Genomic DNA, 16283 nt, shown 5'->3' on the forward strand with positions numbered 1-16283 from the left:
TTTTTTTCAGAGTTCTTTCATAGGTCATTTTTTTTAATTAAAACATTAGAAGCTTAAAAAACTATTGTTCTTGGTAAATATTATTCTCTTTTTATTGTGGTAAAATCCGCATAACAGGGGCGCCTGGTGGCTCAGTTGTTAAGCGTCTGCCTTCGGCTCAGGTCATGATCCCAGGGTCCTGGGATCGAGTCCCGCATCGGGCTCCCTGCTCAGCCGGGAAGCCTGCTTCTCCCTCTCCCTGTGCCCCTCCCCCTGCTCATGCTCACTCTCTCTCAAATAAATCTCTTAAAAATTTTTCACATAAAACTTCCTATCTTAGCCATTTTTAAGTGTACAGTTCAGTGGTGTTAACATACACTCACGTGATGGTGCAACCAATCTCCAGAACTCTCTTCATCTTGCAGAAATGAAATTCTCTCCCCATGAAACTATTCGCCACCCCCCACCCTCTGCCCCCCACCCCCGGCAACCACCATTCATTCCCCTTTCCACCTCTGTGAATTTGACGACTCTAGGTACCTCATGGAAGTAGAATTACACAGTATTTTTCTTTGAAGGACTGGCTGATTTCACATACCATAATGTCCTACAGATTCAGCCGTTAACGTATGGCAGAATTCACTTCCTTTTCAAGGCTGAATAATGTTGCATTGTGTGTGTGTATCTATTTTGTTCATCCGTTCATCCATCAGTGGACACTTGGGTTGCTCCCACCTATTGGCCGCTGTGAATAATGCTGCTACGGACGTGGGTGTGTTCATTTGCTAGGGCTACCCTAATAAAGTACCATAGATGAAGCGGCTTGAACAACAAAAATTTTTTTTCTCCCAGTTCTGGGGGCTACAGGTCCAAGATCAACGTGGCAGCAGGGTTGGTTTCTTCTGAGGCCTCTCTCCTTGGCTGGTCAATGGCTATCTATCTTTTCCCCTGTCTTCACACAGTCTTTGTTCATGTCTCTGTCCTAAACCCTTTTTTAAAATATTTTATTTGTTTATGAGTGAAAGAGCAGGGGGAGCAGTAGAGGGAGAGGGAGAAGCAGACTCCACGCTGAGCACAGAGCCTGATGTGGGGCTCGATCTCAGGACCCTGAGATCATGACCTGAGCTGAAACCAAGCATCGGACGCTTAACCGACTGAGCCATCCAGGCACCAACCCCCCCCAATTTCTTCTTTTAAGGGCACCAGTCATATTGGATTAGAGCCTATCCCAATGATCTCATTTAACCTTAATTAATTACCTCTTTAAAGACCTTATCTTTACAGATACATTGTGAAGTACTGGGGGCTAGGACTTCAGGCTATGAACTGGGGCTCAGTGGAGACACACAGTTTAGCCCATAACCTTGGATAAACAAATATCTCAGACTCTGTTTTCAGTTCTTTGGGGCTTATATACCCAGAAATGGGATTGCTGCATCTTAGAGTAATTCTATTTTTAACTTTTTAAGGAAGAAAAATGTTTGTTTATAAAGCCTATTTTTTTAAAGATTTTATTTCAGAGAGAGTGAGAGAGAGCATGAGCGGGGGGGGAGGGGCAGGGGGAGAGGGAGAAACAGGCTCCCCGCTGAACAGGGAACCCAATGCTGACTAGATCCCAGGACCCTGAGGTCTGACCTGAGCCGAAGGGAGATGCTTAACCGACTGAGCCACCCAGGCGCCCCAGTAAAGCATATTCTGCCTGCTTTTCCCCAAACCTTCCTGGCCATCTTTACTCTCCTCAAGCAAAGATCGCTGCAGTCACATCCAACACCATATACTGCCTTTGTTTTTGTTGGATCCCAGGATTATTTTCAAGTTCCTAGGTGCGTCTTCCTTTGCTACCTCGATTTCTACAATGGCAGATCTCTAAAATTTCTGCAGAGCTGGCCCTAGAAAGGGGGCTTTATTGGAAAACAGGGTTCAGATCCTAAACTCTCCTCAACGGCAGTGTGACCTTGGGCAAGTTCCTGCGCCCCCCTGCCTCGTCCTCAATCCCTCATCTGTGAAGGAGACATATTGGGGTGACAAATCCAAGGGGGTGCTAGGCAGAGACGATGTAAACAGAAGAGGCCAGAGAGTAGCGGGTGCCCTGGAGGAAGGTCCCCATACCTGTGCTACACCAGCTAGCCCTGTGACAGTGTAGACGGGTCCCCGGGCTTCCACAGACCTGCACGCACGGTCTGTTCACCCCACGGCGTGGAATCTCAGAGCCCAGTTCTTTCATGTTGCCAGGTCAACTGGAATTATTTTTCTCTATTAGGAAGAAGAAAATGTTTTTTGAATGACTGGAATCTACCCAAAACAGCTCTAAAATTTATGTGACCTCAACTATTCTATCCAATTTCTGATATTTCTGGTACTATGCACTGAGACATCAATTTTAAAATCTTGACCCTTAGGTGCCTCATGAAACTTTCTACTTCAGTAAGATGTTTCGGATACTATGAAATTTACCCAAACTATACAGTTTTGTGGCTTTGGTATATTCACCAAGTTGTGTATTACTAGAAGCTAATTTTAGAACGTTTTCAATAGCCCAGAAAGAAACTCCACACCCAAGAGCAGTCATTCCCTAGTCCTCACCCTCTCACCCCCACCCCTGGCAACCACTCATCTGCCTTCTGTCTCTCAAGATTGGCCTCGTCTGTACATTTCACATAAGTGAAATCATACAATACGTGGTCCTTTATGACCAGCTTCTTTCATTGAGCATAAACGATTTCAAGATTCACCCACGTTGTTGCACATATCAGTAATTCTTTATTTCTTATTGCCAAATAATATTCCATTGTAGGAATTACTTATCCGTTCATCAGCTAGTGGACATGTGGGTTATTAAACACTTCGGGACTATTCTGAAGAATGCGACTGGGAGCATTCGTGTACAGGTTTTGGGGTGGGCACGTTTTCCTTTTCCTTGGCTCTACATCTAGGAGTAGAATTGCTGGGTTATATGGTTTTAAGGACCCACCAAACTGTTTCCCAAAGCTGCTGCACCTTTCTACAGTCTCATCAGCTGCGTAGGATGGCCCCGGTTTCTTCCTATCCTCTACAGCTCTTGTTCTCACCTGTCTTTATGATAGCTAGCTCGGGGGGGCTGAAGGGGTGGCTCACTGTAGTTTTTACTTGTGTTCCCCTTATGATGAATGATGTTTAGCATCTTTTCGTACACTTATTGGCCATTAGTATTTCTTCTTTGCAGGAGTGTCTGTTCAGATCGTTTAGTCATGTTTTAGTTCAGTGATTTGCCCTTTTATTGTTTTAAGAGTTCTTTATATAACCTGGATATAAGTCCCTATGACCCTCGTTTTCATCCCCCAAATGATGCTCAGAATATACTGTTGAGATAGAAAGTATTCTAATACATGTGAAAAACAGTACAAATAAAGTCTGATTTTTATCAAATTTGACCATAGAATGCTGAGGGAATCTGGTGTTTGTTTTCTGTAACCAGTGAATTTTAGCTAAAATAATCGGTAAATCCCAAAAATTACCCTCATTTTTTTCTAAACCATGCTAGTAGCTTACTCACAGTTACCAAAAATAGAAGATAAATATTAGATTGAAAAATATGTACATAACGGATTTACTTCTAGGGGAGTGACTCTGGATCACAACAGGATGGCAGAAAAAGGAAGAGGACTTTTAGCTGCATTTTACATTACATGTAGTACTATGAAAAACTAAAAAATTTTTTAAGAAAAATCACTTCCAAGGATGCCTGGCTGGCTCAACCAGTAGAGTATGCAACTCTTGATCTTGGGGTCATGATTTCAAGCCCCACTTGGGGCGTAGAGTTTAAGAAAAATCACTTCCAGAATATTCTTGGTTATACCCTTCATCTTGAAAATTGAGTTTTGAACTTCATCAAATGAATGGTATGTTCATAAAATAACCCAGAAGCCATTAGAAATTTTTTAAATTATATACAAATAAAATATGAACCTAAAAAACAGGAATACAAATCAGAAGTCCATCCCACACTTGTGTATTTTCTGACTACCTTATTTCTAGCTTTGATGTTTGAGTAGATAAGTAATTCATCTTTCGTGGGTGACACTGCAGCAGTTGAAAAGCAAAAGCCAATTAAAGCCCATCACTGCAGTATTACTTTTGGTCCAAAAAATAACTTGAGCGATACTGATTACCACCCAGTGCTTCTCAAAGCAGCATCCCTTGAAAGCTGATCGTTTACTAAGCCAAGAAATCTGTAACAGTTCACTGTTTGAGGTCAGCAGCCCCACGGATAGAGGCCACGCGCACCTTGCTCTTTCAAGTCCGTCCGAACAAATTTTGTGTCCCGCACTAGGTAACCCATCTTAGAGTTTTGAAAACCGAGAGGACTTTTTTTTTCCTTATTGTGTCCAGAATGTAGAAGAAAACCCATCGAGGCAGAGTACAGTGGCTTTAACCCCTTCATTGCCACCTTTTCCTACATCACCAGGTGAGAGGCCACGGGAGACTCCTCTCACCCTTGCTTCTTACTACTTGTCTAGTATTTTGTACCATTTTTTCATTGTATTTTATAATCAGGAAAAATACAAACGAACCTGATTAAGATTCATACAATTCTGACATTTTTTAAAAAAATATTGAAAAGGGTCAGGATTCCTGACTATTTCACAGAGCTTCCACGAACGGGTTCATATGTTCAGAAGCTCCCAGCCTGGGGCAGGGCAGAGGACAACCGTGCCCTCACTAGTCTCCTGGGCAGCAGGCGGCGGGGAGGCTCCAACAACAAGCTTAGAGGCTGGCTCCAGACTCCAGTTCTCGGATGGGGTGAGCTCTGAGCTGGGCCCTGCGGTGGCAGGCCCTGGTCGTGGGCGAGGGGAGAGACGGGCCGTCTTCCGCACTCCCGCTCTCAGGCCCGACCAGCTTGGCCCCAGTGGACTGACGGGCAGCCACTCGTCCACCACTGTTGGTGGAGGTCCTGTTCCTGCACAGCCTTCCCAGAGAACGCTGCCAGAGGTTAAAAATGTAACTTTTATTTCAGTGAGGAAAAACTTGTGCATTCCTGAGCCCCGAGATTAATTCCCAATTTCAGTAGTATCAAAACGGACCAATGACTTCAACAGTTGTCACTGGTTCTCGTATCATGACCAAACAAGGTGGTTGCCCCTCATAAAGGACTCTCCGGTATGACTATCGGCCACCGTTCTTGTGGCGTTTGCTGTCTACCAAAGGGACACCTAGGCTGTCCTCGCAAGCACGTTTGTAATTCCTTGGTACTCAGAGAGTGCCTTGGCCTAGCAGCAGGAACATCACCTTGGAGCTTATTAAAAATGCAAACCAATGGGCTCTGTGTCCAATCAACTGCATCAAACTTGGGGGTGTAGGGCCTGGGAAAGTGGGTTTTTACCAACCCACCAGGGGATTCTGGGGCACATTTAAGTTTGACAACTTTTCATGCCTAAAAGGAAAAGAGAACAGTACAAAGAAAGAAACCAATATTGATCGTGCACAAGGTTATCTTTATAAACCAGCAAAGCGTGAGTACTCTAAGTGGAGAACCTAAGCAGCAGGAACCAACTACTCAAAGTCAAAGCTGACCATTGCGCCTCGAGATGATAGCCCTTTGCCCTCACAAGGCCAGGGACCCACAAAACACTTCTCAGAAATATAAATAAGTGTCCCTTGCAGGGAAGCAGACAGCAAACACACTGCTAGTACAACCAAATTCCTTAAACTCAAGCGAGCATATCTGCAGGTAGGACCATATTGCCTTTGAACTCTCAAAATCATCTTTTATCCCAAAAAGCTTTCCCAAACTCCACGTCTTTAGCCACAACTTGGAGGTTCCCCTGGATCTTGGTCCAGAGGCCACATGCTCATTATTCTTCTTCGTTTTTCCAGTAAAGGGTTACCTTCCAGTTCAACATTTACCTTGGAAGAGGGGACCATCTACTTGACTTCTGAGCCAAATGCTCTGGAAATGCAGGATGATAACACCTCCGTGCTTGATGTCTATTTAGTAAGTAATTCCAGTTTCTTCCCCTTCCCTTGTGTTTACAGATGGACCCAGGCCACAGCTTCCATAAGAACAGGTTCTATAAGGCCAGGCAGGCTGGGGTTTTAAAAGAAACCATGGCTCTCCATCACCGGTGTGTCTGTTCACAAGCCATGCTTTCACACAGTTCCTGTAGAACATTCCAGAAGAGTATGTAGGGTAAGACGCTAAATCACTCTACGTAATAAGAGAACAGATCCCCTAATTGTGAGGCAAAATGGGGCTCCTCCGTGTTAATGTCTTCTTTGACTCCAATGTATCCACCTTGTGTGTGAGTCTTCTTGAATTCTGGGTTACTGCCTTGGTAAATTGGTAGCTTAAGAGGCCCAGAACTGGGCTGTGGGAAGAACCTGCAGTCAGCACCAAAGAATCTCGGCTCTCTCCCTCATTTGTCACCAACCAGTGCCGTTACCTGGGCAGGCACCTCTCTGTGTGTCCTTGTTTGCCAAAGGAGGGAAATCATGCTGAGTTCACCAGGCTGCTTGGAGGATCATGAGTGAACGCCCTTGAGTGCCTGCCAAGTTGTCCAGTGATTTAAGTGAATTATTAGATGAGGTCTAGAAGGATGTAGGTTGGACTAAACTATGAAAGAGGAAAAGGGGTGTTTTCCCTATAAAGTATATCCCTGCACAAAATCACATGAAAGACCCAAGTGTTGATTTCAAGTTTTCCACTCTAGTAAGTTGTGCCGAGCATGAGTGTGCAAGCTCCATGTCAGGAACCAGCTCCACTTGGTGTGTCTCCTGACCACACCCACCACTCCCTCCTATGACCCAACCTAGCCCTCTATTCCCTCAAGTATACTCTACAGGACCTCAGTCACCGAAAATGCTACTCATGATTGCAGAGCCCTCCAGCATCTTCTCACCTCTCCTAGAGTAAGATCCAAAGTCCTCAAAGCCCTGCATGGTCTAGATCTATGCTGCCTCTGCTCTCCTTTCCCTGCCTCTGTCTTCCTTACCCATACCATTCCAACCACAACCTGGCCTTGGTATTCCTCCCACAACCAAGCATGTCTCTGCCTCAGGGCTTTTGCATTTGCCGTTACTGCCTGAATACACTTTCTTAGCTGTCCCAAGCTTGCTCCCTCACTTCCTTCAGTTTCAGCCCAAATATCATCTCAGATAGGCTTTCCTTGACCCCTTATGTAAAATAGAAGCCCTCACCCTACAAAAACCATTGACAAAGGACTTTTTTTTATAACCTCTGAATATCCTGGTTGTAGCACCAAAGGATTTTTTTCCACTGGGCAACCCTCCTCCTCACACTGCCCCCACTTTTTGAAAATAAGTTATAGTGCATTTTAAAATCCTTACAAAGAGTTGGTTCCTCTGCACAACCAAGAAGATAGGGAATTAAATAGGGGAAAAAATTACAGTAATTTTTTGGTCCCAGAGTAAATTTGAAAAACCAAATCTGATCTTAATGAGCTAAGAGTTCATGCTCCTTGTATCTTTAAAACAACAGATTTGCACCGCCCGGGGGGCATGTGATCCTCCCCAGAGGAACAGAAGATCACAGGGTAGTTAAATGGCCCTGCTGATCTCAGTTACCCTATGTGTTACCCTTACTCCTTTGCTGGAAAGCTTGTATCATTAGTCATTTCAATTCCTCCTCCTTGGTACTGTCCATTTCATTTATTTAAAAAACTGCTTCTGTCCTTTTATTAGCATCCCATTTTACTACGCTTCTGTGCCTTTCTTGGACACTGAGAAGCCAAACTTTTCAGAAAGGGTTAATGCTTGCCTCCAGAAGTCACAGGGAAAAGCCCCAGTCTTCACTGTCGGTGACTGAAAGCACTCTGAGCACCAGTTCGAAATGAAGGAAGCTGGGAGTTGAGAACTGAAGGAGGCAGTGGGGATGGTCCTCTGCCCAGCCTTCCCGGCACTGGGCTGTTGTGGTTCACAAGTCTGGGAGGAGAGAGGAGTCGAGCAGCAGAGAAGGTAACAAGGCAGTAGAAATTCTCACCAAGCTTGGCGAAAAGCTGATCGAGCCTAATCATGTTTTGTAGCTACTCACGATAAGCTATTTAGCATTTTTTCCTGTTTCCTACAAGCCTGGTGGTCCTAAATACTTCGTCTTAAGCCATTTAATCCCCACAACCCACTCTGAAGCGGATGGAGCTCCATTTTACGGAAAGGAAATGGACGCCCAGGGCGATTAGCCACTTGCCCCAGGTGATGCAGCAAGTAACCGGTCAGAGCTGGGATTCAAACCAGCCGAGCGGAGCCCCAGGGCCGCTCTTAATGACTGAGCTGTGCTTTCTGCTTTAGGAATCACGCTGCCTTTGCCAGAGAGAAATTAGATTCCGAGAAGTTAAAGGGTTGGTCCAAAATCACACAAGGCAACGTGCAAGGAACACAGAGGAAAGAGAATACAGGGACAAATTTGGGTGAATAAACATGGGCTCGTTTTACATTTCAATATGGAATGTGAACATTCAAGAATGCTGTAAAGGGAACAGTTCACTGCTGCTTGGAGAGCATGGGATTTTGAACAGTAACAAGGAGCCACGGCGCGCCCACCATGTGCCTCCAGCCAGTGTCCCCGGGCTTTCCCCCCACTAGAGGCTCCAGGCAGGTAGGGCTTAGGTTGGTCTCCGTACAGGTAAAGACACGGAGGTTCCCTTCTGCTAGTTCTCAGAGCTGGTAAAGGGCAGGGTGGAAATTCAACTCCTGCTCCCTATGCTCTGCCCCCCCAAACCCAACCCTGTGAGCACTCGTCCCTACGGCTTTGGCACTGGCTATGCGTCTGGGTCTCCCAGCCACGCTGTTGTAATCCTGTTCCTTGGGAAGGTGAGAGATGGACCCATCGAGGAGGGGGGAGTTATGTTGAGAACAGTGTGTGCAAGGTTCTAGTTTTCAATGTTCTAGCCCAACAGTTCTTTAAATCTTTTGATACCAGTACATCTTCAAAAGTCTTGGGGATCCCAGAGTTTCTGTGTATGTGGATTCCATCTATCAAGATTTTTAAAAATGAGAAAATTTAGTATTTATTCAGTTCAGTATGTAATCATTCATTCATTCAAAATAACTGTTAGTGTTGAGAAGAGTGACATTATTTTAGATCTTTTAAAATCCCTAGCGTCTGGCTTAATAGAAGAGGGTAGCTTCTCCGGTCTGTTCTTAGGTTAGTCTGTTGTGATAGGGCACGTCCTTTACCAACACTATGTGCCCATGAGAGGCCCTGGGAATGAAAGGACAGATGACATCTTCATATCCTTAACAGAGACCTGATGGATCCCCAGCAATGGTCTCTCACCCACTTGTTCTAGGGCCTTCACTTAGCCCCTTCCTCTGCTGCAGAACCACACGGGGCATAAATTAATCCCACAGAAGCAGGCAGCTGGGTTCTATGGCTATTTCTGCCTCTTGTTAATCATTGACCTTGAATTGATCACCCATTCAGGGCCTCCGTTTTCTCATCTATAAAATGGATCATTCCATCACCTCTAAGACCTCTGCTAGCTCGAGCCTGCTGGGGCTTCCTCTAAATTCCATGGAGTTACACTAAAAGAGGATTTGACCAGAGTAGCTATAGTTCTTTGCCCAAATTCTGCTGTGTCATCCCGTCCTCCTCTATCCTAAACCTTCACGGTATTTAAATTTCTTCACAGTACATCTAGAAAGTCTGCACCATGAATTTGTAATTCCAGGGTGTGTTTTCACACTGGATTTTTTTTTTTTTCCTTGCTCTTCCAGTTCTGAAAGGACGTAGCTCATTGCCCTCCCTTCACTGTTTTCATTTGCCTCTATACTGTGGAAAGAGTGAATGGAAAAGATAAGCAGGAGAAAGGAAAACCTTTGTCTCGCCTTCCTGTGGACCTAATTAGAATCCTCTTCATCAAAGGCATCCTCTCTTGAAGGGCAGCTGGAGGCTTCTGTGGGGACATTGTGTTCAGAAATGTAACAAGACATAGTCTGGTTTCTCTTGTAACGCTTCTTCTTCTCCTTTAAGGTACAGGGTTTCTCTAGTAGATCTCACCCAATCCCCCAGTGCTATTATTTGTATACTAATATAGAATACCGCCCATATCCCTTTAAAAATATACAGGATTTAAACCCAAATAATGTATGCACACCAGATAACATACGATATTTCCTTTTAGGGATCCACCCACATGATGCACATATCAGTTAGGTTGGCTATCCTGCTTTCTGCTGTAATTAGACATGAAACTGAAAGCATAGTTTACCTTAAAAGGCAGCTAATTGTTCCATTACCCTTAGTAAAGAAAGCATTGGGTTCAGGTTTCGTGTTCCTAGCTATCATCCTTCAGGGGCGCCCGGGTGGCTCAGTCAGTTAAGCGCCTGCCTTTGGCCCGGGTCATGATCCCAGGGTCGTGGGATCGAGCCCCACATCGGGCTTCTTGCTCAGTGGGGAGTCTGCTTCTCTCTCTGCCTGCCACTTCTCTTGCTTGTGCTCACTGTCTCTGTCAAATAAATACACAAAATCTTAAAAAAAAAAAATGAAAAGGCCATTCACCTTCACTCTAGAGAGTTCCGGGCTGATTCATCTGCCACTATTCAAATCAAGGCGGGGGGGGGAGGGGTTTCTGAAGACGGTTTATCCAGTGACCAAAGATACGTTTTCCATTGAATTTTGAGTTGACGGCACAGATTAGGGTATTTAAAAGGCTTCAGTAGGGCACCTGGGTGGCTCAGTTGGTTAAGCGACTGCCTTCGGCTCAGGTCATGATCCTGGAGTCCCGGGATCGAGTCCCGCATCGGGCTCCCTGCTCGGCAGGGAGTCTGCTTCTCCCTCTGAGCCGCTTCCCTCTCATGCTCTCTCTCATTCTCTCTCTCAAATAAAAAAAAAAAAAAAATCTTTAAAAGGCTTCAGCAGAGATGAGCAGGCTCTGCTGACTGAGAAGGGGCAATCATGCCGGGCTCACAAGAGAGCCAGATGCCCCCGTGTGAACATTGATGCTGGCACCTTCACTGTTACTCCAGTTGCTAAGGTAGTTACCTCTGCCGGAAGTAGAATGCAGTCTTGTCTCAAGGGGAAGAGCAACCACCAGCAAAACGCAGCTGAGCAATGTTATGGGGATGACTAGCCGGGAGCCACTGGGTAAGTGGGAGATAATGCAGTCCCTTTTTTCCTAACACAGAAGTTTGAGAGACGGCTGCCATTAAACAATGACTTTCTTTAGTCTGAAGGTTATACCCTTTTCTTTTTTTACACTTTCCCTATTAACATCCTCTCACTAATCGGTACTTTCATCCAGATAGGTGTCTCTGCAAGACAGCCGTTTGAAGTCCAAAAATAGCTGTGGGCAAAGGAGAAGAAACAGTTAAGCCATTTCTTAGCCATGCCTGCACTGGAGATTAATGCTCTGATGTGCAGCTGGTGGACAACTTGATTATTTAACGGGTCTTTAGGGTGGCTAATAATACTCTTTGATCACAGGACGAAGGGTGGCAGAGAAGTGAAAATGATTGAATTAACAGCTTATCATAGCATTATGTATGAGAAAAGCCTGAGAAAAAGAAGGAAAACACTTTAAATTAGGTCACAGGGGTCTTAGAAAACCCACTGGAACTTTTTGGCAGGAGAAACTGCATTTGTGGATTGGACTCCACTGGCATTGAGCTTAAAGACTTGTATGCAGAGTATCGGGTCCTTTAATCACTCCTGTTTGAGCCAGATTGGATGCTGCGAGGGGTGTTGATTTGAAACAGGGGCAATTCTATTGCATCTCAGCAGAGAGCTAGAATCCCCATCTGCCAAAGACACTGCTTGGGTTGTGGTAGATTTTAGTGAGAGCAGAGGAGGAGGAGAGCAAATCACTGCCTTTGGCTTGTAAGGCGTTCAAGCAGAACGCCGTTTCCTTCCACCATATTGAGCACATAGGTAAGAAATGGAGAGATTTCAAGAAGAGCAAAATAGGACCTTTTATCTACAGAAGTGCTTGGCCCTCTTAAGTCATTGACCAAATATTACTTCTAAGACATGTGGATGAGTGGAAAAAATGGATCCCACTGTCTGGCCCCATGGCACCCACAAGTGATTCCCATACTAACACAAGCTTTCCAATTAACGAGGCAAGCCAGCAGTCTATGATAGCAGGTCACCCATTGGATTGTTTTTAAAACCAACAGTGTTCAACTACTGTGTGAGGATTAGCTAAGGGAATTGGAGTTAGCCAGGCCTACTGGCTTCTCAGTTAAATTACGCCCAGAATTAGCCATTGAGTGACAGCTTGCGGGGCTAGGGTAGGCTTTTTGTTGTTGTCGGGTCCTAGTTTTACAGTGACTCCTGGCCTCACAGGCCACCGTGATGGCTGCCTTCTTCAAGGTCAGCTCTGCACGTGAGCTTGCCTCAGTCTCCTACTGATTGGGGGGGAGGGGGGGTCCTCATTTCTCCACCTTTGCCTCCTGGCACTGACTTCCCTTCTCCGACCCACTCCCTCCAGAATCTCGCTTCTGTCTCGGCTCTCCGTTTCCGTATTCTCCCTTGTCATCAGGAGCCAATGTTTACTGGTCTCCTGAGCCTTTCCAACTCTGGGGAAAAAAAGCATGTGAGGAACAACAGTCTCTCATGGTGTGACCTTAGAGACCACCAGGCACTGAGCCTGCAGGAAACAAATCGCAAACTCAACATGAACCTCGTTAGGAACAAAACGGGAAGTTTAGGGAAACCAAGTTTAAATCCTACCCGTGGACAGGGCTGTCCTCATCCCTACTCTTCGCTCTTGTGGGATCTGAGAAGGACTGGGAATAGGGCTGTCCTCATCCCTACTGCTCACTCTTGTGGGATCTGAAAAGGAATGGGAAAATCTGGTAGAAGGGAGAAGGTTGTAAGGATTACACACTTAATAAAAAAACAAGGCCTCCCTGAGTGTGGTGAATGGGATGAGGAGGACCCGGGAGGGGAGATCTGAGGGCTTGGCCTCCCTTGCCTTTGTCTCTACCTGTGTTAGTTTCCAAGCGCTGGCCGAACACAAAGTCCCCGGATCTAGGTGGCTTAAACACGAGTGTATTGTGTCACAGTTGGAGGCCAGAAGTCCGGATCAAGGTGTCAGCAGGGCCAGGCTCCACCTGAAGGCGCTAGGAGGAGATCCTTGCTGGCTTCTTCCAGCTTCTGGTGGCTGGTGTGTTCCTTGGCATTCTTAGCCTTGCAGCCCTAATCCCTGCCTGTGTCTTCACGTGGCCTTCTCCTCTGTGTGTCCTCCCTTCTCCTCGTAACATCAGGCAAAGCTACCCCACACCCTTGTATGAACGGAGATTTTGACGGTGTTCCTACTTTTGGTGACCCCTACTGCCACCTACTGGCAGAAAGGTGCCTCTGCCCGCGGGGGAGCAGGAGTGGCGGAAGTCCTCGAATTGAAACCGACTGAAGAGCAAGTGTGCCGGTCACTGGACTGTTTCCACCCCGTGGACTTTCTCGCAGACTCAGTGCTGTGCATGCATGTGTGGCAGGGCCACACCCTGCAGGTGTCGACGGTAGTTCCCTGGGACAGGCCCAGCACCTGCCACCCTTCCAGTCGGACCGCAGGCTATTGCTAACGATCAGGTGCCAAAATGCAGGTGTCCGTCTTCCCTAGGATCTGAGCACGCCCTCCTCCTCTGTCAAGGTCCATCCTACTCGAGCCTCATGGAGAGGCCCCTTAGCAGTTCAGGGATTCAACAGAGAAAATGCTCTTTTTACTGTTTGAGCAGCAACCTTAACGAAGTATCAACAGATACAAGGTGGAGAAATCCTTTTCTTCACTTTGAATCTCTGACAGGTCGTCCTTACAGCCTCTCAACTCCTGGGTGCCTGTGTATTTTGAGGTAACCCCAAGTAAGGAATAGGATTAAGTGTTTTAAAAATCAGAGATTTTAACTTAAAACAACAACATTTTCTAAACCCCAGTAATGGCTGCTATCTTAGTTTCCTAGGGCTGTCGTAACAAAGTACCACCAATTAGGTGGCTTAGACAATGGAAATTTATTGTCTCACAACTCCAGAGGCCAGAAGCCAGAGGTCAGGGTGTTGGCAGGGTCGGTTCTTTCTGAGGGCCTTGGGAGAAGGAGGTGTTCCAGGCCCCTCACCTTGGCTTGTAGAGAATGGTCTTCTCCCTGTGTCTTCACATGGACTTCCCTGTATGTGTCCAAATTTCCCCTTTTGGTAAAGACACCCACCATACTGGATTAGGGCTCACCCTCCTCACTTTATTTTAACCTAATTATCTCTGTAAACACCCTACCTCCAAATAGTGTCACATTGTGAGGTCCTGGGGATTAGGACTTCAACATAGCAATTTCAGAAAGCTACAACTCAACCCATTATGGCTACAATGTCTTTTTGTAAAGAAAATGGTACCAATAGAAGTGCTGAGACAAAGTCTTGATCGGAGTATAGCTTCTAGTTCCTATCCTCTAGACTGAGGCCAGGGGCCTCTGGCCTCTTTCTGTTTTCCTTCTGTCTAAGTGGAAGAGAACCCAATGTTCTCATCCAAAGGCAGTGCTCCTTTTCAAATGAAACCAAGATTCTATTCCCATCCCTAACATTTTCCAACTGAAGCATAAGCAGGGGTCAGAGTGAATTCGGTTGTAGCTCCAGGATTATAGGATATATCAGGTGACAAGATAACCCCTCAGATTTATAATTAGCAGAAGTCACTCAAGTGCTGGAAAGTCCGCTGTGGAATTGTCAGCCTACACACATCATTGATGCCCTCAGGCTGCTCTTGGGCTTTTGGAAAACAAATTAATCAGGTAGGGAACTGTGTTAAAACATCACTGCTGCACTAAGAGTTTAAAAAATGAAAGGCCATAATCTTCATTCCCGTGAGACATCTACAATGAGTGCCAGCTTTTTTCCTGAGTCTCTTCTCATCATTGTAGGCACGCCTCTTTTTACTGCATGTTTTACCAGTTCCAGGTTTGTGGCAACTCCGCGTTGAGCAAGTCTTTCAGCGCCATTTTTCCAACAGCGTTTGCTGACTTTGTGTCTGTGTGTCACAGTCTGGTAATTTTTATAACATTTCAAACTTTTTCATTATTATATTTGTTTTAGTGATCTCTAATAGTTCGGGGAGCCACAAACCACACCTACATGAGACAGCCAACTTAATAAATGTGTGTTCTGACTGCCCCACCCCGTGGCCGTTTCCCTATCTCTTTCCCTCTCCTCAGGCCCTCCTATTCCCTGGCACATAACAATATTGAAATTAGGCCAGTTAATAACCCTACAAGGGCTTCTAAGTGTTCAAGAAAAGGAAGAGTCTCAGGTCTCTCACTTTAAATCAAAAGCTAGAAGTGATTAAGCTTAACAAGGAAAGCATTTTGGAAATAGAGATGGACCATAAGCTAGGCCTCTTATACCCAACAGTTAGCCAAGATGTGAATGCAAAGGAAAGGCTCTTGAACGAAACTGAAAGCCCTACTCCAGTGAATACAGAAATGATAAGGAAGTGAAACGGCCTTATTGCTCATAGGAAGAAAGTTCTAGTGGTCTGGATAGAAGACCAAACCAGCCATAACAATTCCTTGAGCCAAAGTGTAATCCCCAGCAAGGCCCTAACTCTCTCCAATTCTGTGAAGGCTGAGAGGTAAGGAAGCTGCAGAAGAAAAGTCTGCAGCTAGCAGGGGGTTGGTTCATGAGGTTTAAGGAAGGAAGCCATGTCCATGACATGAACGTGTAAGGCGAAGCACCAAGGGCTGATGTAGGAGTTGCAGCCAGTGATCCAGAGAATCTAGCTAAGATCATTAATGAAGGCAGCTACACTGACCAACAGATTTTCAGTGTAGACACAACAGTCATATCTGAAGAAGATACCATCTAGGACTTACATAGCTGGAGGACTCAAAGCCTGCCCTGAAAGCTTCAAAGGACAGGCTGCCCCTCTTGGTAGAGGCTAGTAGGGGCTAACGTGACTTTAAGTTGAAGGTGGTGCTCATTTACCATTCTGAAAATCCCAGGGCCCTTAAGAATTATGCAAATCCTACTACTCCTGTGCTCTTGTAGATGGAACAAAGCCTAGATGACCGCGCATCTGTTTCCAGCATGGTTTACTGAGTATTTCAAGCCCACTGTTGAGACCTACTGCTCAGAAAACAATATTCCCTTCAAAATATTGCTGTTCCTGGACAATGCACCCAGTCACCCAACAGCTCTGATGGAGATGTACAGTGAAACTATTGTTTTCGAGCCTGCTAACAAAACATCCATTCTGGAGCCCATGGAGCAAGGAGTCATTGTGACTTTCAAGTCTTAAGAAATACATTTCTGGGCGCCTGGGTGGCTCAGTTGGTTAAGCGACTGCCTTCGGCTCAGGTCATGATCCTGGAGTCCCGGGATCGAGTCCCAC

At 45.7% G+C, this 16283-nt stretch overlaps 1 protein-coding gene across 1 annotated transcript in view; it reads left to right on the plus strand.

Moving 5' to 3' along the window:
• Positions 1-16197, plus strand: part of PIP5K1B (phosphatidylinositol-4-phosphate 5-kinase type 1 beta) — a 257277-nt gene extending 241080 nt beyond the window's left edge. Inside the window, exons 13-14 of the mRNA XM_081804060.1 lie at positions 5833-5950; positions 15941-16197. Of these exons, the coding sequence (XP_081660186.1) occupies positions 5833-5950; positions 15941-15991 (169 nt within the window). The 3' untranslated portion in view covers positions 15992-16197. The remainder of the gene's footprint in view (positions 1-5832; positions 5951-15940) is intronic.
• Positions 16198-16283: the final 86 nt, after the last annotated feature.

Source organism: Leptonychotes weddellii, chromosome 14, assembly GCF_054177405.1.
Source record: "Leptonychotes weddellii isolate Sample4059 chromosome 14, ASM5417740v2, whole genome shotgun sequence".
NCBI lineage: Eukaryota > Metazoa > Chordata > Mammalia > Carnivora > Phocidae > Leptonychotes > Leptonychotes weddellii.